The 25,447-nt window shown below is 47.7% G+C and overlaps 1 protein-coding gene across 7 annotated transcripts in view; it reads left to right on the top strand.

The window, feature by feature from the left end:
- Positions 1 to 25,447, top strand: part of STAT6 (signal transducer and activator of transcription 6) — a 1,449,539-nt gene that overhangs the window by 1,274,216 nt on the left and 149,876 nt on the right. For all 7 annotated transcript variants that reach the window (XM_069653558.1, XM_069653564.1, XM_069653563.1 and 4 more), the window contains one exon: positions 7,174 to 7,320. In XM_069653558.1, the coding sequence (XP_069509659.1) occupies positions 7,174 to 7,320 (147 nt within the window). The remainder of the gene's footprint in view (positions 1 to 7,173; positions 7,321 to 25,447) is intronic.

The raw sequence follows: 25,447 nt of genomic DNA, 5'->3' as shown, positions 1-25,447 counted from the left end.
GTCGCTTCGCCAGGAGGAGCGCCGCCTTATACTCACCAGTCCACCGCATCTTTCGACTCGGCGCTGCTTCCATCATTTTCTTCGTCGAAACCCAGCACCTGGGGGGAAAACAAAAGGAATGACAAGGTGAGCCGAGAAAACCAACAAGGACAATCTCTTGCCACCATAGGCTTACCTGCTTTACCACCGGAGGTATTATTCTTTAATTCGCCGCATCTTCCTATGCCGCACCTATAAAGGGAGAGAAAACAGCAAGTTAAACTAATGCAACTTTTACCAGACAGTGTTTGGTAATACAGACTCTTACCTGAACGCCATCAGCTGCCTCCAGGCAATATTCTTTTGGTCCCAGCTGCAACCTAACGAGGGAATGGATTAAGAGTGAACATCGGACATATTGAACTCTTTGAACTTTATAGACACTGGAGTCAATATTCCTCCGGAACTCCTCCAGTACCTTCAACCCAGTGAAGTAACTGGTATCTACGCGCCATTGCATGCCATGCAGGATGGAGAGCTCATCATTTAAAAACATAAGGTGAGGTTACCAAAAGGGAATATCGGAGGTGATTAGTGGGGAGAACGAGAACTGTTGGGGGGCCATCACTAAAGTCCATGGATGGCTAAATCCCTTTCTCCACTTGAAGGAGAATACTTCTACGAGTCCAGCAGACAAGATTAGGCGGGCCAGTCCAGACTGTCATCTCTTCACTACGCATCACGTTGGTGGAGGCCACAGCTGTCCGGGTCCGATCGACGCCCCTGTGGGAACCAGGTGAGCGTAACAAGCAGTTCCATCTATAAGAGGAGCACATGATCTCTCCGGAACCAGCCAGCTCCCAATGTCGTAAATGAAGAAATTGTACAATATCGAGGCCAGGGGGCATCCTTGCTTCAACCCTCTCGTTGTTTTTATGCATCTGCTAAGGTTACCTTTTAGATCTAGCCGTATTTTAAGGTTGGTGTTTGTATAGAGGGCAATAATTGCCTTCAGTAAGTCAGACGGGCAACTCTTTGCCTTGAGTTTTTTCCAAAGAATTTCTCTGTCAACCCTATCGAATTCTGATGCCATGTCGATAAATGCCAGATAGATGGGTTGATTATCTTTTTATGATTTCATTTTAAGGATGTTAAGCAGGAGAAGGTTGAGGCCACAATCAACCCGTTCCACGAAACCAGTCTGTCTGATGTCAACATTGCTGCTTTTTGCAATCCACTCTTTTAGTCTCGTCAGGAGTATTCCTGCGTATACTTTTCCCAGCACGTCTAGTAGAGAAATCGGACGATAATTTTCCTTGTTGGTCCGATCCCCCTTTTTAAAGATCGGGATAACAATAGCGGTTTTCCATGACTTGGGCATTTTCCACGTGATATTTATTCTATTGAATAAGACATAGCATAGATCTGTCCACATTTCTGGGTTTTGCTTGAGAGTAAAGTTTGATAGCCCGTCAGGACCGGGAGAACGCAATCCCTTGGCCTTCTTGATAATTGTTAATATTTCACTTTTTGAGAAGATGATCTTCCATGGGGCTTTTGCTGGAATTTCGTTCAATTGTTTTAAGTTTTCTTTCTTTGGATTGTATATTTTTTTTAAATGTTTCACCCATTGAGATTTCTGAATTGGGTTTAGTTGTTCGTGTCCTATCAGCTTTGTCTGTTCGTTAATTAGCGCCCAAAAGAACTTGGGATTTTTGTTTTCAATTACCCAGGTCATATTTTCTCCATCCTGTTGATAAAGTTGGGCTCGGTGAGCCTTTGCCCAATTTCAATATTTTGTTATTTCTGTTTTTACTTCCAGTCTTTTATCTGTTGGTTCTTTTTTCTTCTTTATCACCTGCAGGTTTTTTTGCAAATGTTTCTTTTTTCAGCAAGTTGTTGATCTTATTTATGGAGTCTTTTTACTTGGGCATTTCCGTGCTTTGCGCCAGCAGTTCTAAATAGGCTGAGACATTCTTCATATTCAACGTCTACATTTTTGTGGTCTCTCCATTTTTGGATTGCTTTGTTTAGACGGAGTAGTTCTCTATCTGTTAGTTGGAGCCTATTAAGGCCATTATTAATGCTGACTTTGTAAGGCCATAGCTCTCTGGGTTTATTTTTTTGGTCTTTCGACGGATGTCTTAGTTCATTGGCACCGAACCATTATCTATGGTTCAAGAATACAAATATCTGGGTGCTAACATTAACAGCCGAACAACCATTGGCATCTCAGGCCAAAAGAGTACAGGCAAAATATGGGAAATTCTCACACATACCATTATTGACTTACTACAAGCAAAAGGCGATCCCAACAATCATCTATGAAGCACAATCCAAGATGCCATAATACCATCCACAATGGGAACTGATGGAAGGTCTATTTTGGAAGCATGTATTACACGTGCAGGAGAGTCTTCTCATGTCATTAATAAGGTACAAGCTCAGCTTAACATCCCTAAGAGCCAAAGTGTGGTGGAACACGTTGTTGTTATTCCGAAAATGTATCATGTAAGAAGATCATGAAACCTATTTAATCCCTGTGATTTTTGAATCCTTGCAAATTGATGCCAATAAGCATTTAAATAAATGGAGCAATCATTACATGACAATTATGAACATGACCGACATTGAGTGCTCCCTACTTATAACCAATCCTGTTGGAGCAAAGCGAAAGTTATGATACTGACTGGATCCAAACAGTAAATCATATAAGGCGTCCCGGAACTCCTGTCTACCTATCAAGAAGAGAGATCGAATTGCTAAATATCTACAACAACATCCTTATCCTGCATATTCTGCAGAAATCATGAGGATGAGATTCGACCTGTGGCCAACAAGATCCATCATGCCCCATCGTATTAAAGAAAAGAGCTACGACATTACATGCAGATATTGCAATGATGTATTTAAAGCAGAAACACTTAAACATGTTGACAAATATTTTGCTACATATCAGAGTATATTGCTTAATGATGCATGGTCAAAAATAATGAATGCCGAATATGTTTCACTGAATTTAGCTACAATTCCATTTTTTATGATATGTGAAAAATGTGTATATCAATTGTACAAATGTTAGCGAAAGATAGCAATTGTCAGATTTTAAGTATTAGTTTTATCAAAATATCTTTTTTTTTTTTTAATTATTGCACCAGGTCAGGAAGAAAATTGTAATGTAATGTGAAAGGTTGACATTTTTAACCAAAACACATTTTAATAAAATAAAATAATTTAAAAAATCAATTACTCTTTTTATACAACTTCCAGTGTGCCAGTGTTTCCTTGAGCTAAGTGTATGCTCGCAGTACTGTATGCCTCACTACAGCCCTTCTCACTCCTTAGACTAAGCCTGGCTGCTCAACCATGGCTACCAAACCTTTGGGTAGTACAGGCCTAAACTAACAGGTGTAACCCGGTCACCTAAGGTAGGCTTTTCCAAGTTCTGTCACGGACAGCAACTTGTGTAAAACTCCCTAACCGTTGGTATGCTTGTTTACTGCATTAAATCATCTCAGGAGTAGTTTCAAAGGAACTATTCCTTAATTGAGGCATATTGTGCCCCCACCAGGGTTCACATAACTTAGACTGCTTGGAAAATTGCACGAACAACCGTGAAGTAAGAGTGAGGGAAAGGAGGAAGGGAGCTTGCAGACACAGGCAGCGAGTTGGGCAGGGCTAAATGCTTGGATTATTGTAGATGTGTTTTTCTGTTGTATATAGACTATCTTAAAGGGTGATGCAACGCAGAAGAGTATGCGTTGAGCTAATAAGTAGACAGGTATTACAATGCCCTTTTGGAGTATTCTAAGATCAAGATTCAGCAGTGTTGCGTGTCTGAAGAACGTGATGGCATCCTCAGGCAATCTTGGTAGATCTTTGTGCTTAAAATAGCTGCTGTGTTCATTTATGGTACCACAGGGACATTTCTGAATAATAATTCTGGGGCTGCCAAGCCAGCATATGATGCGGCCTAATCAAAAAGTAGAATCTGTGAAAGTTGTATGTTGTTGGTAACAAAAGGCAAGGGAGTGGGATGGACATAAGGTGAATGTTATGTCTGGCCCTAGATGTAAAGTAACCACTTTGTGTTCCTTTTCTAGAGCTTCATGCCATAACAAGGCGTCCTCACAGCACTGGGGAGCTGGGATGGAATCTTTCAGGCTTCTAGTACTAGTGTGCCCAATGAGCAGCACTGAATGGCCCCACCCCCCTGAATAGCCAGTTCTACAGTAGGGATAAAAGGATGACCCTGAAGCCGATTATAGGCTAAGCGGCTGGCTTGCAGTATTCCGTTCTCCTGCTGAGGATGCAGCTCTATGAGGCTGCTGCGTCGTGCCATGCCAGCAAACCATTGAGGATTCCTAAATTGTGTGGCTACTGTGCTCATCTAGGAACAATCAACATATAAACCACCCTTTCCTCCCCCTTCCCAATCCCTAAGCTTGCATTCAAATTACCAAGGTCACTAGGGCGAAAACCTACAGCACTGTGTCATGATTCCTGCCCCTCATGTCCCCATCCCTCCAAGATGTCAGGCTGGAGCCAGGCCACGATCACCTACATGGCCCTCAAGGGCCTCTCCATCCCTCCAAAGACCCACTTGGAGTCAGACATGGCGCTTGTGGCACCAGACTCACTCACTCCCATAGGATAACATTGGGGATTGGACTTGTAGTGCATTGATGGGGACAAGATGGATGCCCCCACATATTTTGGTTCCCAGAACTGCATGTGCAGTCTAGTCTTTTGGGTGTGGTTCAGCCCAGAGACACCTGGGATACCCAGAAACTATTTAACAGGGCTTTAAGTGGGCCGGGCAGGCCAGGGCTGGGCCCCAGCATGCTCCGAAATTTCGTTTTGAGGCGGGGCCCTGCCGGGGCCCACTATTCTTCCCTGGCAGCCCCGGCCGCTACACGAAAGGCCTTTTTTTCTACAGCCTGAAGCTCTCGCTCGTGTGCGAGAGCTTCAGGCTTCAGAAAAAAATGCCTTTGAACCATAATGGTGGCGCCGCACCTGCGAGGCATCCCTTTAATCAAGTGATGCCCGTGGGCCGGCGCCACCATTATGGAGAAAACGTGAGGCCGCTGGAAGCAGAGGCCTTGCTTTCTAAATACTGAAGCTCCCGCAGATTCGCGGGAGTTTCAGTCTTTTGGAAAAAGGCCTCTGCTTCCAGTGGCCTCACCCTTTCAGCCTTAATGGTGACGCTGCCCCTCCCCAGCTGGCGAGGGGCAGCACCACCATTAAGGCTGAATAGGCGAGGCACTGACCCCTGCCAGGCAAGCCTATACAAAATAAATGCTGAGATCAGCACCCTCTCCCCCAGAGGGGAGAGGGTGCTAATCTCTACAAAAGGCTGCCTGGCAGGGGTGCCAGTAGCCCATTGAGCCGGGGCTCGTCGAGGGGGCGTGGCCTAACGGGCCATCAAGACTCCCGTTGTTAGGCCACGCCCCCTCGATGAGCCCCGGCTCGATTTGTAGTGCCACTTAAGGCACTGCTATTTAAGCCGCGCCCAGGCTGAGAAACATGCTTTGTGTTTTCTGCACCTGCAGCGTGACACTCACCGTGTTCGGATCGGTCTCCAGTAGGCCTGCATCTTTCTTCTGCACTCAGCTCCTGCAAGAACAAGAACACCGTTAGTAACAGCCTTACCTTGCGGCGCTTCTGCCCATCATTCATTGCTCCTTCTGTTCTTCGGGCATCTTCGGCGGTGTCATTCCCTTCCCGGCACGCTGCTTCCTAAGGAAAAGGGAAAAGAACAGAAAAAAGGCATTAGTAAGCATTCAGCAAATCTTCACTTATTTTTAAAGACTGTACGAGCTTCAAATGCTTACCTGAATCCCAGCCGCTCTGGGGGAACTCTGTCTCCAGAACTTCTCATCCATTTGCAAGAGGGAAAAGACACTCCAGATTAGCGTGGAAACATCTAGAGGCGCCGCATACCTCGCTTACTCACTGCATTTCTTCTTCATAACCGGCATCCAAGCTGAAAACGTTGCGGCACCTAAAAGACACGGAAAAAGAACTCAGTTCAATACAAATACGAAAGGGTTGCATTGCGCTCTCACTCACCTTCAGCGCTACTCATCTCAGCAGCACGTCGCCATTCCCGGACGCCGGCCATCATCTAAGGAAGGAAAGGAACAAAGTTAGAGGACCCGTTCAAAAGACTCATTATACTTACCTGTCGGACTCTTGCCAGTGAAGTAACTAGGCAGCAACGAGCCCGCATCAATCAACGCGCCCCTGCGCTGAAAGCAGGACAGAGAGCGCACTTTCCAAGAAAACAAGGACCAGTCTCCAGTCGAGTATACTCCAGGGAAGGGTTTGAGGTCGTAAGAGGTCAGAACGGGCTGAGTGACGTCCCCGTGGATACCAGGTGAGTGTTACACACTGCAAACTCTTCAGGCCAAAAGTAGCAGAGCAGTTTTCAGGTCCAGAAAATTGATAATGGGATTGAAACACAAATTATTGTGCCTCAAAAACAGATTCCTAGATAAGAGAAACAATGATCTGGTGACCCTATGCACTTGGAAACGCTTTAATATGAACAGACAGGTTTGCATTAAACTTGTCACATCACACATTAATTTACTACAAAGCTAACTTCCACACCGAGGCCCTTTGCCAGCAGCAGGATAAACATGGATTTGGGCAAGAGATAAGTGGAATAGTCCTTCATGAACCACGTCAAACACAGGTAGGTTAAAAGCTCTGGAAACGCACATTAATTTGCACCAACACTGACCCACCCGTGACTAAACATATACTGGCAGCAAGGAGAAATGTTTTTAGTACATGCATTCAAAATATTTCCCAATACCGTTTTCATTTACAGCATTTATAGAGAGATCCAAGGGAAGCATGCAGTCTCTGTTTCGATGGCAATATGCACTATTGGAGTCACAGTATGTTTTAAAGTTGACTTTTAAAAATAACGATGATATCAATGAATGAAATATTCAATAATAGTAATGATTGTTCTTAGAAATATTTTAAAATATTACTAATTTTTATTAAATCTGGTCATACACTGCTAAACATTATCATATAGGTTACCTATTTGCGGCATGGTTATGAGCTGGCGGCAGTGCAGTGCCTTTAGGCAGAAAATTATTATGCTACCCTTATTTGCTCACTCAGTGTATTTAACTTGTCCATCTCTATTTTCATATCCTTGTCTATGCCCACCAGGTGCTGCCCAGATCCAGAACATCCAACCATTCTCTGCCAATGACTTAGCTATTCGCACGCTGGGTGATCGCATCCGTGACCTGACACAGCTGAAATATTTGTACAAACAGAAGGTGAAGGACGAGGCCTTTCAGAAGCACTACACAAGTGAGTGGCACGTGAGGTCACAGCTTGACCCGGTAAACATCAGGCTTTACCTCAAAATGTGAAAATATGATACACCAATGTGCCCCATTCTTTTCGGGTGTCTGAGATTTAAACTATGTTGGGTTTAGGACATCCAGACGTTTCTAGCTGATTGGTATATGGAAAGGTTCTGGTCGCAGACACAGAATGGTGTGCTTGGGATAAGGTAGAATGCAGGATTGGTTGATTGATGTAGGGGAGGCACGTGAAAATTGGGAGGTGCTGAGACAGTTATGCCTCTAGGTGACTCATTATCGTGGCAATGGTGCAACCGGGCGGGTAGGGTTTGGTGTTTGGAACTCTGCTTGTTTTTACCGGTTTGTTTTTTTAGACATACGTTATGCTCTATACTAAACGTGCTAAACTATAGGTACCATCCTGCAAAGAAAATAGGATATCTGAACTGTAACAAGGCTGAAACATGTGAATGAGGTTGCTGTTGGTACTCTTGTTCAAAGGAGGTATGCCTAGCATTTCGGTGCTGGACTGCCCTTGTGGGCGGGACAAAAACTAAAATGCAAATGGATATTGCTCCTTTGTGAAAAGTACAGTGAGCAAAAAGAGATGGCTGCGCACTCTCAAAGTGGAAAAAAACACAGAACAGGTTATCATGCCATGTTCTTTCTAGAGAGGGGCGTCTACTACCTTTTTTGTATATCTGAACTGGATGGACATGTACTCCTACACCTGTCCCTTTTCCTCCATATTTGTATAGGTGTTCCTGGCATGGGATAGGATGGAACTGGAGCCTTTTGCACCGCAAATATAGCACTTACCCTTTAATTTTAATTCAGGCACGCATAAGCTCAAAAGTACGTGTCACACCCCAATCCCTTTTTCCGCACTATGGGGACAGACACTTTCAACGCGGCAGCATATTTTTTGCTGAGTTGCACACTTCTTCTCAGATGCCTCCGAGGTGGGTTTTTGCCTCTTTTAAAAATCTTTTTGAATTTAATTTCATTGACTGCACCATCGGTGTCTCTGGCGCATGTCGGGTTCAGCTGCGTTTAGCTGGTGCGCCTCGTGCAAAAGTCCCTATCCGTTCTCAGACCCTCACACGCTCTGTCTGGGGGGTTAGGGGGCTGATCACTGTTGGGATTTGTGTGCAGCCTGTGATGCCTTAACACCTAGGTGTTAGAAGAACATGCTTTCACAGTGGAGAGATTGTTTTCTAGATCACCATTGGACCACATTAAGGAATTCGTGCACCGCATGTACAAGGTCATTACACATTTATTTTCGAGTACCTCAGAAGGGAGACTACTTTCCAGGAAACACTCTGTCTGGGAGGTGTCGTAAAGATCCTGCTACCAGGGCCAGACCTGAGGTACAAACACCTAACAGTGCGTACACCGAGGGGTCCTGCAATTCTACCAGGTCTGGTACCAAGGGGCTGAAAAGGGACCAACTAGTGGCGTGAGGGGGGTGCCTACGCAGGACTACCAGCACAGTTGCTGAGTGCAGGAAGCCTTCTGGAGTCTCCTCCGAGGTGCAAAAAAGAACTTGGAACACTCCCATGGGCCAACAAATCCCTTCTCTTCAGGGCTTTATGCCGGACCATTTCCCTGCACCAATATCATGACAACAGAATGGCGGCAAGAACGGAAGGATCTGTGCCCAGAGTGACTTCTCTAGAAGGAACTCAGTCTTCAGTGGAAAGGGCATACAGAGCCACCTGCAAGATCTCAGTTGGTTCCCCCTCCTACCGGCAAGGTCGACTCCTTTTCAAGAGCCGGTACAGAGAGTTGAGTAGGTGGGCAGAGATGTACCTTGGTGCACCTCATTACCTGGACCTTCCACATCAAGCAGGTACCCGAATCAGTGGGCTCAACAGCATAGGCAAAACTCCCTGGGCACCAGTGACATCTACATGGACACCAACAGCACCTCATATATCGGTGCAGTCTTCATCTGCTTGCGAGGATGGATTTTTTTTTTATTCAACCAGGTCTTTATTTTTTTCATAAAGATTCACAAGTGTAATTAACTTACATTTTCACTCAAATATTACAACAAAAAATGTTCGAGCAATACTTATCCATCATATGTAATAACTCATCCAAAACGTCCCCTCGGATCCCCCCAATCCCACCAGTTCTTAATATTGAGTCACAAAGTCCCCTGAAGCTGTCGTACCATTCGCCTCTCCTTCCAATATTCCCAGTGCCTGCAATCTCCTCGGAATGTACAAGTGTTGTGTCTTTAATTGCATAGAGTATGAACGGTGACCAAACCTTGCTGAAGTTACTTAGGGAGCCACGTATCGTCGCCGTCGGTTTTTCAACATCCACCATCTCCCACAGGGCATAGTACCGTTGTATGATAGTTGGGGCTTTTTTTCCATTGTTTGATGATGCACCTCTTTGCCGCAAACATTAAGTTGGCCCACAACTTTTCCGCTCCCCTTCCCAGCCCGCACTTTCCCTGCAAGAGTACCCCCAGGAGCACCTGCGATGGCGTGAATTCCCTGTCAATAGCCATTATTTCTAGGACTTTTGTCATCACTTCTTGCCAGAAGTGTCTAAGCCGTTGACATCCCCACCAAGTATGCTCCATCATACCCACCTCCAGCATTCTTCTGATATCGAGGAGTACATCCTATGGAGCCTCTCCGGGCTGTAGTGCCACTGGTGTAGAACCTTCTATTGCAGTTCTCTGTGTTGTACTGAGGTGTGTGAGATGTACCAACTTTTCAGTGCCCCATCCTATTCCTTGTCCGTGAACGCCTTCCCTCTCACCTTCCCACATTTGTCCCGCAACGCTGACCCCTCGTCCTCTCCTCCCATAAGGATCTTATAGATTGCTGATATCAAGCCTTTATTGTCCTCTGAGGATGATGTTAATTTTTCCCATGCTGTGTGTTCCCTAGTGGCCCCTTCCATCATTTCGGTCGCACCTGCCCAGTGCCTCAGTTGGTGACATGCAAATAGATCCTTGAGTGTTAGACCCAGGTCCCTTTTGCAGTCTATGTATGACTTGATGTGGGTTCCCTGATATAACTCTACCAGTTTCCTTATCCCTCCACCCATCCACTGTCTAAATCTGCTATATTCTTTATCTGGAGGAAAGGCCGGGTTACCACAGACGGGTGGCTCCGGAGACGGCCTAGGAGAGAGCCCGCACCTCCTATTTAGCTGGTGTTAGGCAGAAGTATATGCAGTACCCTTTGGGAACACCACACACAATTAAGACTGCAAGTGACAGTAGAAATTCACCTTTGGTTCAAGCCTGTACTACACAGTAAATTGGTAGCGATGGCTGATCAGCCAGACTTCTTAAGAGCAAGTGAGCAGTACCAATAGTTACACAAAGGACAGCAATTACTATGATTCAAACAAACACTGACTCAAGGTTTCTGAGTAAAAGAATATACATTTCTGATGTTTGTTAATCTGCTTAGAATCACATGCTGTGCATAGGTCCGACATCCAGTGGTCACTGCGGAGTATTGCATTTTGTTTTTCGTAGTCGAAAAGGGGACGTCGACAAGGCGTGTCTGTAACACTATCCCTATAGTGACGTGTGTTCTACCCACAATCCCTCACGCGTCGAGGTCCCTCAGATTGTTTTTTTCCGCCCAGATACTGGTCGCCTTTACGCGGAGCTCCTCGAGAGACATTGCAGATTTCATCTCCTCGACCTTTGGTCGTTTTCCTATATTAATATAGAACATATCGATCCTCCCCTCGACGCTATTGTGAAGCTTCTTCGCCGAGCAAGATCTTCGACGGAGGGGACGAGCGGAGGAGATCCTTCGGCGTTGCCGAACACGTGGCCTGGCCTCGCAGGCCAAATACAGTAGGGAGAGTGGGGGTCGTGGGACATCTCTAATTCTTTTCTGAGAATGCCTTTCCTTTTCCCCTTCCTTTCCCTTGGGGTGGTTATCACGTTTTATTGCCTCAGCTATGGAGAGGACACCCTGAAGGTTTTGCCCGCTTTGCAAGGGCAAGTTTACTTGGAAGGACAAGCATTCACGGTGTAACCGCTGCTTGCCCCTCGATCACAAGGAGGAAGGTTGCACGGCTTGTCGGCTTCTTAAACCGAAGACTCTAAAAGACCGTAGGGTCAAAAGGTGGGCGGCCTACGCTATGTCGAAAGCCGACGCTCCACCCACCGTCGCTACCTCCGACAGTGACGAGGAACGTGATACCACGACCTCCGCTACGGAAGTCGTAAACCCCCCTAGAGAGCGCACACGCGCTTCGTCGTCTGTCCCCGGCCCCGACGGGCTCGGCTCACGCCCTGCTTATGGGGATGAACACCCCGGCGACACTGACGCACACAAGACCACACATAAGCACACAACCCATGGCTCTTCTTTGCCGAAGGCAAAGAGAGCATCAGCGCCCAAGGAGACGCAGGTTTCACCGGCGGCCTCCTCGGACCGTTCGGGTTCGAAGCCCCTCTCGCAGCCGCGACCAGCGACTGGGCTTTCGGCAAATAAGGGCGCCGCCCCCAAATCATCGGCCGGAGCGCATCAGCAGAAAGCGCATGCCGCCGTAGAGCGTTCGACACCCATAACGTCGAAACCACAGCTCCCCGCTGATAAACGAGTCGATGAGAGCTTGGCGAGGATCGTGGTAGCCGACGCCCAAAAGCGTACGCCGAAAGACACGTCGAGCGCTACGCAAAGGTCGAAAGACACACCTGAAGGCTTTTCAGAAGGCGACGGGACACTTTCCTCGACGTTATGGGAGAGGTCGAGCCGTGTTCAGCTACAAGACACCAATTTTCCCCCGCTAGACCGCTCAGGGGTACCCCATGAAACCATGGAAAGGCTCCATCTCTGCATGGAAAGGATGGAGAGGTTTATGAATGCCCAAAACCCTCCCACTCCAAAGAGAATAAGAGAAGGGCCTCAGGAGGACCCCAGGGCCAAAATTCCAAGATTAGTCAATCCCCACCAGGACACAGCCTCAGACTTCCACAGTGTGTATGACCTCACTGGGGAAGAACATTATTTTGAGGAAGAGGATGATTTTATGGACGAGGAAGACGGACGTAACCAGGAGGAAGGTCTGGAGGACAGCCCAGACTCGGTAGGAGAAGGCTTCGGAGAAAATCCAGAAGAAGGACCTTCTCACCCCTGGCAATCACCATCAATATATTCCGACACTGATGTCCTGAATCTAAATCCTCCTGACATTTCACCGGTTAGAAACACGTCTCCCATTGACGATCAACCCACATTTAATGCCCTGTTGCGCAGAGCAGCAGCACACTTCGAACTAGACACTGGGGAGCTCTCTCCTGAATTAGACTTTGTAGAAAGGGTAATTAAGGAGAAACCCCCGGTCAGTCAGACAATTCCCCTCCTCGCTTCGGTGAGGAGAAGAATCATCCCTTCGCTGTCCACACCCGCACTAATCAGAGGGGTCAATCCTAAAATTGAAAAACTTTTCACTCCTTCACCCTCAGACCCGCTGTACATCAGGGGACATTCCATTCCGGATTCCCTGGTAGTAACCAACACAAGAAAGAGGGCAGGGGTACCACTTTCCACCAGTGAGGCACCACCTGACAAGAAGGGCAAGCGGTTATATGCCCTTGCTAAAAGAATTACATCCTCGGCCGCCTTTTCGGCAAGAATTGCCAACAACAATTCTTTGCTCGCTAGCTATGCGGACGCGCAGTGGGCCAAACTGCGCAAAGACGCCGAAGAAGCGCCGGAACCATTACGTACACGCCTGCTTTCAACTATTGGCGAAGGAACCCAGGTCAACCAGAGTATTGTGAAGAGCTCTCTGGATGCGGCAGAAACTGCGGGACGTTCCCTAGTTCAGGGAATAGTCCTAAAACGACACGTATGGCTGCGCAACTCAGGGTTCAAACCGGAGACACAGGCGTCTTTAATAAATAAACCTGTTGAAGACTCCAACCTCTTCGGGAAGGCGGTGGATGAGGCTCTGGAGATGGCTAAAAAAGAGTTCGATACAATCAAAACTCTTGACCAAATCTCTAAGCCCGCTACCAGGTGCGGATATGGCAATAAACGCTTTTTTCGTGGCCAACGCCAACAACAAAACCAGCAGCAACAGTACCCTACCACCAATTTCCAGACCAGTAGTGGCCAGTACAGTCAAAGAGGACAGCGTCGGGGCAAAGGAAGAGGGCGAGGGTCCACCCCCAGAGGTTCCCAAGCCCCTAACAACACCAAGTGACGCGAAGATTCGCGTCCCCTCCCATGCAACACCGGTCGGGGGCCGGATAACATCCTTTCTTCCAGCATGGGAGGGTATTACGTCAGACCGCTGGGTACTTTCCACCGTAGCCCACGGATACTGCATCGAATTCAACACTTCCCCAACATACAAACCCCCGAGGGGATGACGCATGTCACCGGAACATCTTGCGATCCTTCTACAAGAAGTACAGCAACTGCTGGAAAAGGGAGCCATAGAGGTCGTGCCTCTATCTCAGGTAACGGAAGGTATTTATTCAGTGTACTTCCTTGTACCCAAAAAGGATCTAACCATGGGCCCTGTATTAGATCTGCGCCCAGCGAACAAGTTTATCAAACCCCAAAAGTTTCGTATGGTGACCCTACAGGAAGTGATCCCACTGCTATCACAGGGAGATTACATGACAACATTGGACATGAAAGATGCATACTTTCATATTTTAATGTTGCCAGCGCACAGAAAATACCTCCGGTTCATGATAGAGGGCAAACACTACCAGTTCAGAGTGCTACCCTTCGGCATAGCATCAGCACCGAGGGTATTCACGAAGGTAGTGGCAGCGGCCCACCTGCGCAGGTTGTCCATCCCAGTTTACCCTTACCTCGACGACTGGCTCATAACAGGGGATTCTTACGAAACATGCTTCTCCAATACCCAAAAGACTGTAGACCTTTTGTTCCAGTTGGGCTTCTCCATCAACGAAAAGAAGTCCAGCCTATACCCCGGCCAAATCAAACAATTCCTAGGGGCTCTAATTCAAACAAAGGACGGCCTCGTCTTCCCCTCCAAAGAGAGGGTTCAAAACATGTTGTTTCAGATCCCTCAATATGTGTCCGGTCGAGAGGTGACGGTCCGCAAAGCAATGCGCTTGCTAGGCATGATGGCGTCGTGTATTTATTTGGTACCTCACGCGCGCCTGCGCATGCGCCCTATGCAAGAGTGGCTCAACAGCCAGTGGTGTCAGGCCAGCGCACTATGGGACGATCTAGTAGTGGTCTCGCAGGCCTTAGTTCTCTCGCTACGGTGGTGGACAAAAGAAAACCTAGAAAAAGGGAAACCCTTTGCCACACCCGCGGCGGAAGCCACTCTAACCACAGACGCATCCCTCACAGGATGGGGGGCTCACCTATCCCATCAGACTGCTCACGGAGAGTGGACTCCGAGCGTAGCATCCAAACACATCAATCTTCTGGAGCTACTAGCGGGGTTCAAGGCGCTAAAAGCCTTCCAGGAACACCTACAAGGCAGGACAGTGATGGTCCTTACAGACAGCACCACAGCCATGTATTACATCAACAAGTAGGGGGGAACCCACTCTCCAGGTCTGTCCAAACTGGCCCAAAACATATGGAAGTGGGCTCTCAAACAGAATATGTTCCTCCTGTCACAACATGTACCAGGGGAACTCAATCTGCTGGCAGACAAACTCAGCAGAGATTTCCCCCTGCCCGAAGAGTACGAATGGCGACTGCACGAAGACATCGTCTTCGACGTCTTCACGCAATGGGGATTCCCAGAAATAGACCTGTTCGCAACCCTGGAGAACTCACAATGCCAAAGCTACGCCTCCAGGTACCCCCAAAACCAATCCAAGGGGAACGGTCTGTCGATTCGATGGTCAGGGAAATTTGTTTACGCTTTTCCCCCCGACTCCCCTTCTCAACAAGGTGGTGCACAAGATGCACCAGGAACAAGTAACCATGATACTGGTGGCCCCAATGTGGGCCCGACAGCCATGGTTCGCTCACTTGATGGAGATGTCTCTATCTCCCCCAGTGAAACTCCCCTGCCCGTACAACATGCTGTCACAAGACAGGGGCAGGACGCTGCATCCATGCCCCCAGAACATGAACTTAGCAGCCTGGCTCCCGAGGTCGTAGAATTTGGACACCTACAGCTCCCGCAGAGATGCATGGACATCCTCAGGGAAGCCAGAAAACCTAACACTCGCCACTGCTATTCTAGCAAATGGAAGAGATTTGTCATCTGGTGCAGAGGAAAGAGCATCAACCAAATTGACTGCTCTCCCACACATATTGTTCTATACCTGACCCATTTATTGGATTCAGGTCTAGTGTTCAATTCCATTAAAGTCCACCTAGCGGCACTTTCTGCATACACCACTTCCCAACTCAAAGTGTCGTGGTGGAAGATCCCTGTTATAAAGGCCTTCATGGAGGGAGTAAAGAGAATACACCCCCCGATAGCTGACCCAGCTCCCGGATGGGACCTTAACGTGGTACTTACAAAACTCATGGGATCACCTTTTGAACCCATGCACAAAGCAACTCTTAAAGACCTCACTCTTAAGACTGCTTTCCTAATAGCTATATCCTCCAACAGGAGAGTAAGTGAACTACAGGCTCTTTCTGTTCTAGACCCCTTTGTTACAGTTCACAAAAATAAAGTGGTTCTACGCACTCACCCAAGGTTTGCTCCAAAATTCATCTCAAAATTCCATGTAAACTAGTCTATAGAACTACCAGCGTTCTTTCAAAATCCTTCCAACTTGGGAGAAAGGACTCTGCACACACTAGATGTGCGCAGAGCGGTCATGTTCTACATGGAAAGAACCAGATCACTGAGGAAGACTAATCAGTTCTTCGTCTCGGTGGCAGCAGGAAGAGAAGGGGATGCAGTTTCAAAGTCCACTATTTCTAAATGGATTGTCCAATGCATCACTCTCTGCTATAGTCTTGCTAAGAGAGAACTGCCCTTTAGGCCAAGAGCACATTCTACTAGAGGCACGGGGGCGTCCATAGCATTCATTGCAAATGTTCCCCTTGAGTCCATCTGCAAAGCGGCTACCTGGAGTTCTGTGCACACCTTTACAAAACACTACTGTCTAGATGCACACTCTAGATCTGACTCCCAGGTGGGACAGGCAGTATTAAGACATCTTTTCTCTACTGTTCCTTCTCATAACCCACCGCCAACTCCGGGTACTGCTCGCTAGTCTATGCACAGCATGTGATTCTAAGCAGATTAACAAACATCAGAAGACAATGCATTACTTACCGTAAAAGCATTTCTGATGGTTGTATCTGCTTAGATTCACATGCGCCCACCCTTCCTCCCCGCTCGGATGGAAGGAACATAGACATCTTTCTATATTTGTCTCTTTTCTGTACTCACTCACGTCTAGAAGTCTCCCTCAGGGCAGAAAAATACAAACAGAGGGACCTCGGCGCGTGAGGGATTGTGGGTACAACACACGTCACTATAGGGATAGTGTTACAGACACGCCTTGTCGACGTCCCCTTTTCGACTACGAAAAACAAAATGCAATACTCCGCAGTGACCACTGGATGTCGGACCTATGCACAGCATGTGAATCTAAGCAGATACAACCATCAGAAATGCTTTTACGGTAAGTAATGCATTGTCCTATTTACACATCTCCCTAAACTAAAGCAGTTTAAAAATCATACTCTTAATACACCACACCACTCCCAATAAGTTCCAGACAAGTTAAACTCACAAAATGAAGTGGGAGCAAAATGGCACTCCAGAAATTTAAAAGGGAGGGAAAGACTAATAGAAATTGAACCACACCTACAGGTAAGTACTCAGGGCAATTGAGCAAGAGGAACTACAGTGATAGAATCAGGTAGAAAAGGCTTAGGGCCAAAGTCAATAGGACAAAAGTATTTTGCTCAAGATCACACGGTTCAGGGTAGTTAGCGGTAAAGTCTGTGCCACGGGTTCCAGACGAGGTTGGCTGGCAGTAAAGTTAGTTCAAAGAGACGAGAAGGACAAGCCCTTGGATTGGAGAAATATTTCAAACACTTTCACCGCGGCTGAACTAAACGAACAACCGAGTTTGCACAGTACCTTAAAACGGAGAGGAAGCTGTAGCTGAGGCGGACATTCCTGGTATTTCCATCAGGCTCACGGTTCCTGAAGTGATTGTCGGACTGACACGAAGTAGGAAGACTGGAAAGTCCTGCACCACCCAGGGAAGAAACCAGCAGCAGAGCAAAGCAACAAATAAAAGGTGCGCTCCTTAAAACCCAAGCAGGGTCCGATCTTCCTGACTATCCAGCCAACTGTAGCTCTGTACAGCGAATTCGACCAGAGGGGTCCTGGCTTGACGTTTGGGCGAACTGGTTGGTCCCACCAGCTCAAGGGAGGAGGATTCCTGGAGGATCTTCTCTGTCATTGGATTTCGAGGATTCGGACCTGCAGCAGGGCTTCTCCGGACGGTTCAGTCATGGTAGGGGTCCTCTTCCATCAGCTCTGTCGGTTCTTTCGTTCCAGTGGCGACTCTGCCTTTCCAGTTCCAGAGACCTGCTTTTTATGCAGTTTTCCCCCATTCACACAGCCTGGCTGTCAATCACACAGCAGGGTGGCTGTCTTGGCAAGGACAGTCACCCAGCCAATGAAACAGGAGTGCGACTTGGGTTACCAAGGGAACCCATACCAGGGGTCCTAAGACCCCTCCGTCACATCCTGCCTACCCAGACTTTCAGGCACCTTAAGGAGGGCTTCTCTGCAGAAGCCCACGAAAAGATGGTGAACAAAGGAATCAAGCCTGGTTTGGCACGCAGAGTAAAACACAAGAAATAATTTAACAAAAAGAAATGGCGAATAAACCCAGCCGGAGCCGAAATAAAATATATTTGGTCAAGTGGGTTTATGTTTGATGCTACTAAAAGAGCCTAAAACAATACCAGGGTTATATAAGATAACCGCGGTAGAAACATTAAGGTAGTAACCACTGCCACCAGCCAAGTCTTGATAAAAAGGGAGCGAAACAGTGCTCCAAGAGAAACAGACAAAAAGGGATATGAATTAACCCTTTCCAATACTCCATGTAAGCTGAGGTGTGCTGGGTCTGTATTTTAAAGAGACTACATAAAGTTAATGGCAACTTTACATGTTTCTGGGAGACAGTAGTCAGTCCCAGAACAATTGAGTCAGTGGGAAGTCTAAAAGACAACCCTGTGTCACTGCACTGAAGGTGCTGTGTAACACACAGAAAAAAAATTATGCTCATGGAGTAGCTGAGGCTCCAGAGCCCAAGATCACACAAATGGTAAACACACACACAGCAAAACACATGTAAGAGAGGAAAAAAGGCTCACACTCTTACCAGGTGAAAAAATAAACCCTAGAAATCCAGCAAAGCTGCCGAGGGACTCAGTACGTAAGGGAAATTAGCCATTTATGAGAATTCTCCCTAACAGCTGGTCCCAAACTCTTATGGTATTTCTCGTTATTGTGTTCTCCCTGAGACCCTTTGGCCTATCTGCCACTCTCTTCCCTGAGATTTTCCACAGGTGCTCTCCTGCCACCACCTGTTCCATATTTATCCAGTGTTTTTCATTCCCTTCCCTCCCCCACTCCACAATCACTCGCAGCTGTGCTGCCTGGTAATATTTCATTATGTTGGGGCAGGCCATTCCCCCTCCCGACATGCACTTGAATAGGGTTTTCCTCCCTATCCTCGGCTTCTTCCCTCCCCAGATATAATCCATAATGTATTCTTGGGTATCCTTCAACATTCTCCCCGGAACTGCCAGGGGGATCGCCTGAAAGAGATATAAGAGCCGGGGAAGTATATTCATTTTGACAATGGCTATCCTTCCAAGCCATGAGATATAGAGCCCCCTCCATCTCCTTAAATCCACCTTGATTTGTTTGATCAGATGCAGGTAGTTTGCCCCCACTATCTGCCCTATGGGTGTCGTTAGGTGCACCCCCAAGTACCTGACTGGTCCCCGTGGCCATCTAAACGGATTACTATCTTCCAGTTGTCGCTTCTGCCTCTCGCCTATGGATATATTAAGTATCTCGGACTTCTCAAAATTAACCTTAAATTTTTAAACCCTTGAGAAGGTCTGTATCTACTCCATTATTGCTGGTTGTGATTTATCTGGCTCAGTGACCATCAAGATCACGTCCTGTGCAAATAAGCCTATTTTGTGTTGCGTCCCTGTCCAGCCCACCCCGTGTATCTCCCCGTTTTCCCCTAATCCGATTCACAAAGAGTTCCATAACCAAAGCAAATAGGAGAGGGGAGAGCGGGCAACCTTGCTTAGACCCCCTCCTTATGAGAAATTGGTCAGTCAACCTCCCATTTACCCTAACCTTCGCACAGGGGTCCTTATAATTAGCTTGAATCATCTTCCTAAACGTCGATCCCAGTCCGATCCTTTGAAGTGTTTGCTCCATGAAGGCCCAGTTGACTCGGTCGAACGCCTTCTCTGCGTCTAGCATCATAAAACATGTGGGCCTAGCCCCTTCCCTTCTCCCCGCCTTGTCTACAATATGTAGTATTCTTCTTAATGTTGTCAAACGTATTCCTCCCTTTTATAAATCCTAGTTGATCCTGATTCACCCGCTCCAGGAGAATTCCCTCTAATCTAGCCGCCAAAACCCAGGTATAAAATTTCAGGATGAGGGTGATTTGTTACATATTCATAGATTTAGATATCTCCCCCGTCTCTCTGTACCAGTTAAATACCTCTGCAAGGGTTTTGGCGAGGAGTTCCTTAAGCATTGTGTAGAACCCCGTTGTTAACCAGTCTTCCCCGGGACTCTTGTTTCCCTTCAGTCTGGTTATAGCTTTCAGCACTTCATCACAGGTTATGGATTCCTCCAGGCGGTCTCTTTGAGTGAGGAGCGGACCCTCCCAACCCTCCTGATAGTTCCCCTGTTGCTCCTCCTCTGCTGGCTCCTCCCTATATAGGTCCTCCAAGAACTCTTTCACAACCTTCAGCTTTGCATTCCCTGCCCCCACTTGTCTTCCCCGCTTGTCTTCTAACACATCTATGAATGCCTTCTGTTCCCTGGCCCTTATTTGCCGCTCTAGAGCTGTCCCTACCTTATTACCACGTTCATAAAACCTCTGTCTACATCTCAGCAGGGTGCTCTCTACTGCCCTATTTGAGTTGCCCTTTCACATGGGCTAGTCTTGTGGCTACTCTGTTTGTTCCATTCTCCTTGTGCATAACCTCCAATTCCCTTATCTCCCCCTCTAGTCTCCTCTCCACTTTCCTCCTCTCCTCTCATTCCTCCTTTGCGGCCCGTATGAAGTGATCCTTAATGTGTAATTTGAATCTGTCCCATCTCTCCCCCAGGTCCCCGCGCACTCCCCCCTTCTCCATGAATTGGCGTATCTCGTTTTCAGTTTGTTGCCTCACCTCGCGGTCCCTAAGAATTTATTATTTGAATCTCCAACCACCACTCCCTTGGCTCGCCTTTCCTCCCTCCCATTCTAATGAGACAATCGCATGATCTGATATTGTCAAGTGTCCGATCTATGTTCTCTGTGTTGTTTTGACTACCTCTCTAGTTGCCATGATAGTCTATATATGAGTATGTCTTGTGTTCATGCGAGTAAAACGAATAGTCCTTCTCTTGTGGGTGTTATGTCCTCCACACATCATTGACCCCCTCTTCTTGAAATCTTTTCAACCGGTGTTTGGACATAATCCCCGTTGCATGACCCGTCAGACGACCTGACCTGTCCCAGACCGGGTCCGCTGCTAAGTTAAAATCCCCCACGACAATAATTTCACCCTCCTCAAACTCACCTAGGACCCTTTGTACCTTGTCAAAAAAACATCAATGTGTACATCTGGCCTCCTGTTGCCCCCTTGATGAACACATCCCTCCCCTCTATATCCCGCTTTACCTTAACCCCTTCCATTCACACTGTTCTATGTAGAAGTATCGCCACCCTGCCCTTTTCGTCCATGCTGTAGCATGAAAGTGCAATGGGTAGTTCCTACTCCTGAGGCGTAGCTAATCTCCCCTGGCCAAATGTGTTTCCTGCAGACATACTATTACTGGTTCCTCCTTCTCTATCTCCCTCAGAATTGTGACCCTCTTGTTAGGGCTGTTCAGTCTCCTTACATTCCATGAAATTAGCTTGTACATCCCTCCTCATTACCATGTTCCCATTGTAGCCTCGGCACCCCTTGTTCCCTTCGGTCTTCCAAATCTTTGTCCTGCAGCTTCTTTCTACTCCCCAAACTGGTTACCTCCTTGCCCCGTTGCCTTCTTGATAATTGTTAATATATCACTTTTTGAGAAGATGATCTTCCATGGGGCTTTTGCTGGAATTTCTTTCAATTGTTTTAAGTTTTCTTTCTTTGGATTGTATATTTTTTTAAAATGTTGCACCCATTGAGATTCCTGAATTGGGTTTAGTTGTTCGTGTCCTATCAGCTTTGTCTGTTCGTTTATTAGTGCCCAAAAGAACTTGGTATTTTTGTTTTCAATTGCCCGGTTCATATTTTCTCCATCCTGTTGATAAAGTTGGGCTCAGTGAGCCATTGCCCAATTTCGATATTTTGTTATTGCTGTTTTTACTTCCAGTCTTTTATCTGTTGGTTCTTTTTTCTTCTTTATCACCTGCAGGTTTTTTCGCAATTGTTTCTTTTTTTCAGCAAGTTGTTGATCGTATTTATGGAGGGTTTTTACTTGGGCATTTCCGTGCTTTGCGTCAGCAGTTCTAAATAGGCTGAGACATTCTTCATATTCAACGTCTAAATTTAGACGTTGAATATGAATTCTGAATATGCATAACTGTCCCTGGACCCATTGTCCAGGTTCACAACGTGATCCACCTCCCATGAACAGTGGATTGTTTACCCCTCCTCCCGCCTTACCCCCCAATTATTACCCCCAACAGGCTATATTCTAGTCCATTTACTTGGCAGCAGATCAATTCTGAACCTCCGAGGCTCATTTTCACGTCGTCTTAGTTTTTTTCGTTTTTTTCGTGAGCCACCCTTGGGGATCCAGACCTTGTATTCCCAGATGACTCTGTTTGGTAGTCTGACAGATTGGCCCCTCTTGTCTCTCCTTGCAACATCCCTAGGGTTCTTAGTTTGTCCTCTACTTGGGACACAGTCTGTTCCTCATTTCCCATGCAAAATTGCAGCTTTGTTGGGCAAAGCCCCCTGTATCTCATTTTCCTCTGTAAGTGGGTAATGTTCGCCTCTTCGCTAACGTGATTTGGAGTAGGTTGTCATACAATTGGACGTTGCAGTTCCAAATTCCCCTTCTTTCTCTCCGCTCCTATTAGCTGCGCTTTGTCTTTGTAATTGTACATTTTCACCAAAATGTCTTCGGGTCTCGCCCCTGGTTCCATCCTGTGATTGCCCACTCTATGCAACCTTTCTATCCCCATGGACCGGGCATGATCTGCCTCCTTTCGTCGAACGTTTCTCGAATGGAGGGTTCCAAGTCTGGTCCCTTCACTCCCTCCCCCAGGCCTTTGATTCGAACATTGTCTCTTCGCAACCTGTTTTCTAGGTCCTCACACTTTTCTTTGGGGGGCTTTATTCTCTCCTCCATGCCCTGTGTCTGTTGCGCCCAATCCTGACCTCTGGCATTCAGCTCCACCATACGTTCCTCCATTTCCATCACGTTCTCTCCTAGAGAGTCGATATACTTCCTATTACTTGCGATGGCCTGAGACAGTTCTTCCCTTATACTTGCTCCTTCCACCTTGACCGTCTCCGTAAGCTCCCCCTTGAATTGGGCCAGCGCCACTAGTAGGTCTTACTTGGTAAGCTCCATTCCCCTGTCTGTGCTGTCCGTCACGTTGCAGAAGGGGAGTTTTGTTTGGATATGTTCTTTGTGGTGTCCTTCCTTTTCCCACTCTCCTGGGTTTGAAGTCTTCTTCTTCAGGCCATTCCGCTGTCCTTCATTACATTCCGGGGCGCCGCTTCTGTTTACTACTCCTCTGCTGCTTGATTCCCTACCGCTGCCTTCCCTTAGCTGTCTTATGCTTCAGCTGCCGCTGTATTCAGTCCAGGTCTTTGTCCCATCATAAGCAATACTTCCTTGCTAATTCGGGTCATCCCGCTTCCGTTACTGGTCTCTCCTTGTGCCTTCTTTCGTGTCCTTTTCTAACCGTCTCTGTGCCTGACCCGGGCTGTGTTGCCCCTTTAGGCCCTCTCCTGGCCCCTCTCTCTCTACTCTTCGCCCCCTGGAGAACCGCTTGCCCACACACCTTCTTTATGGAGGGCCCTGGAGGTTTCCACCATAGGTTCTAATCACTCCTCCACGTGCCCTACTGCCTGGGAAGGGAACGATCTCTTTCAGGGAGCCAACTAATTCAGTGGTACCTGTTGAGCTCCTCAGCTCAGGTGCAGGCTCCAATGCCTTTCTTATTTGTGAAGTTGTTGCTCTGGTCTCTTTATTTAACTGTTCTCTTGGCCTCCACCAGGACCCCAGCAGACCACTTTTAAAGGTCCTCATTCTCCCTCCTCGCTCCATGTGTCTGTGCCCCAGGGGTCTGGCGCTTTCAACCTCTACCGACGGATTCCACCCTCTCTCCGGCCGGCGGCTCCTCTCCTGATCTCCTTGGATACTCCTCAGGGGCCTTCTCTGCTCTGCCCCCTCCACGATCGCTTCCTTGCCACTGAGCTCCGTCCCATTCTCGGCACCTCCTTTCCTACGTTCCGCTGCAGTTCGGATGGGCAATCCAATTCTTTCCCGGGTGCCTCTCCCTCACCCCGTCGCTCCGTTGTTTCTTCTGGCGGGGTTCGGGAGCCTGGACCTGCCCCGCTCGAGACTCCTCCTCTCTCACCAGTTCTTTCTTCCTGGTTGTTGCGCTCTCTGGTCCCGGTGCTCTCCAATCTCCTCTCCGGGCTGCCCTCTCTCTCTCCGCTGTCCACTCCTCTGGCATTGCGGGGTGCCAGACGGCGCACGTCACAGGGGGGCCTCCACTCGTTTGGTTGATCGGTCTGCCTTCTTCCCGGGTGCCTCTCCCTCACCCCTCCACTCCGTTGCTTCTTCTGCAGCGCTCGGTAGCCCGGGTCAGATCGGGCTCCTCCTCTCTCACCTGCCCGTGCTTCCTGGGTACTTCGCTCTCCGGTACGGTCTCACAACCCCTCGCCGGGCGTTCCTCTCTCCCTCCGCTGTCCGCTCCTACTATGTTTCTGAGGACAGCGGTGCTCGTCACAGGGGGGCCCCTCACATTCCAAGGCTCCCACCTCCATTGGGGTTTTCTGTTCCCTCGTCAGAGCTTCTTCCTTCTTGTATGCCCTTCCGTGTACTCTATGGAACCTTGCCACCTTCATTCACCAGGTCCCTCGCCTCATCTCCCTTCTTCGAGGTCGGGTGGGTCCGCCAGCCATTTTCTTCACTCGGCCACCGCAACTCTGTCACATCTGCCTCCTTCAATTATTCTGCCACCATGATCGAGTGGCTTTTCCTGTGCCCTCCGTTGCTTCACCTCACTTTCCGCAGTTTCTTCCTACCTCCATTGACGTGCCTGATGGGGCATTCACTGTGTTACTTGCGGGTCCACTTAGCCCACCATCTTGGCCACGCCCCATTGCGAGGATTGATTTTTTGACAGATTTTGTGTCTCTTCCCAAATGTAGGACATATTAAAGGGCTTGATGAAAGAAGTCCTTCCTATAAAGCTGTCATTACCTTCAGCCCCAAGTCAACCGGCCCAGCTACGCTAGTGCAGCCATTACAGCCTCTGCCTACTCTTATTCAACCTACAGTTACCATTCTACCTCCACCTGTAGTAACTACAACATAGGAAAGGGAACCCCAGCCTGTTGATACTTTCAAGAGTCAGGATGCAGGCCAAGCTTCTGGTTCTACCATTGAGCACAAGACCCAGGACACAGACGAGGAACAGGAAGAGTCTGAGTTTCCATCATCAGCCAAGGCGGTCCATGGTGGGCTGGAATGCCTAGCAGAATTCTTAGGTATACCAGCTGCCCAACAGGACCAACAGAATCTGGAGTGCTAGCAGAAGTCTTAGCTCTCTGTTCGTCAAACAAGTCAGGCATTCACATACTCAAGAATGTATTTATGGTTGTCGAGAAACTTTGGGTTAAATTTCATACATGTTTCTCGGTTAGTAAAAAGCTAGATGCCACATACCGGCTGTTAGCCGCGTAAGGCTCATTGTCATCATA

The sequence above is a fragment of the Ambystoma mexicanum genome, chromosome 3q, assembly GCF_040938575.1.
Source record: "Ambystoma mexicanum isolate Mex_15411 chromosome 3q, UKY_AmexF1_1, whole genome shotgun sequence".
Taxonomy (NCBI): Eukaryota; Metazoa; Chordata; class Amphibia; order Caudata; family Ambystomatidae; genus Ambystoma; species Ambystoma mexicanum.
This window is presented reverse-complemented; position numbering and strand designations above follow the sequence as displayed.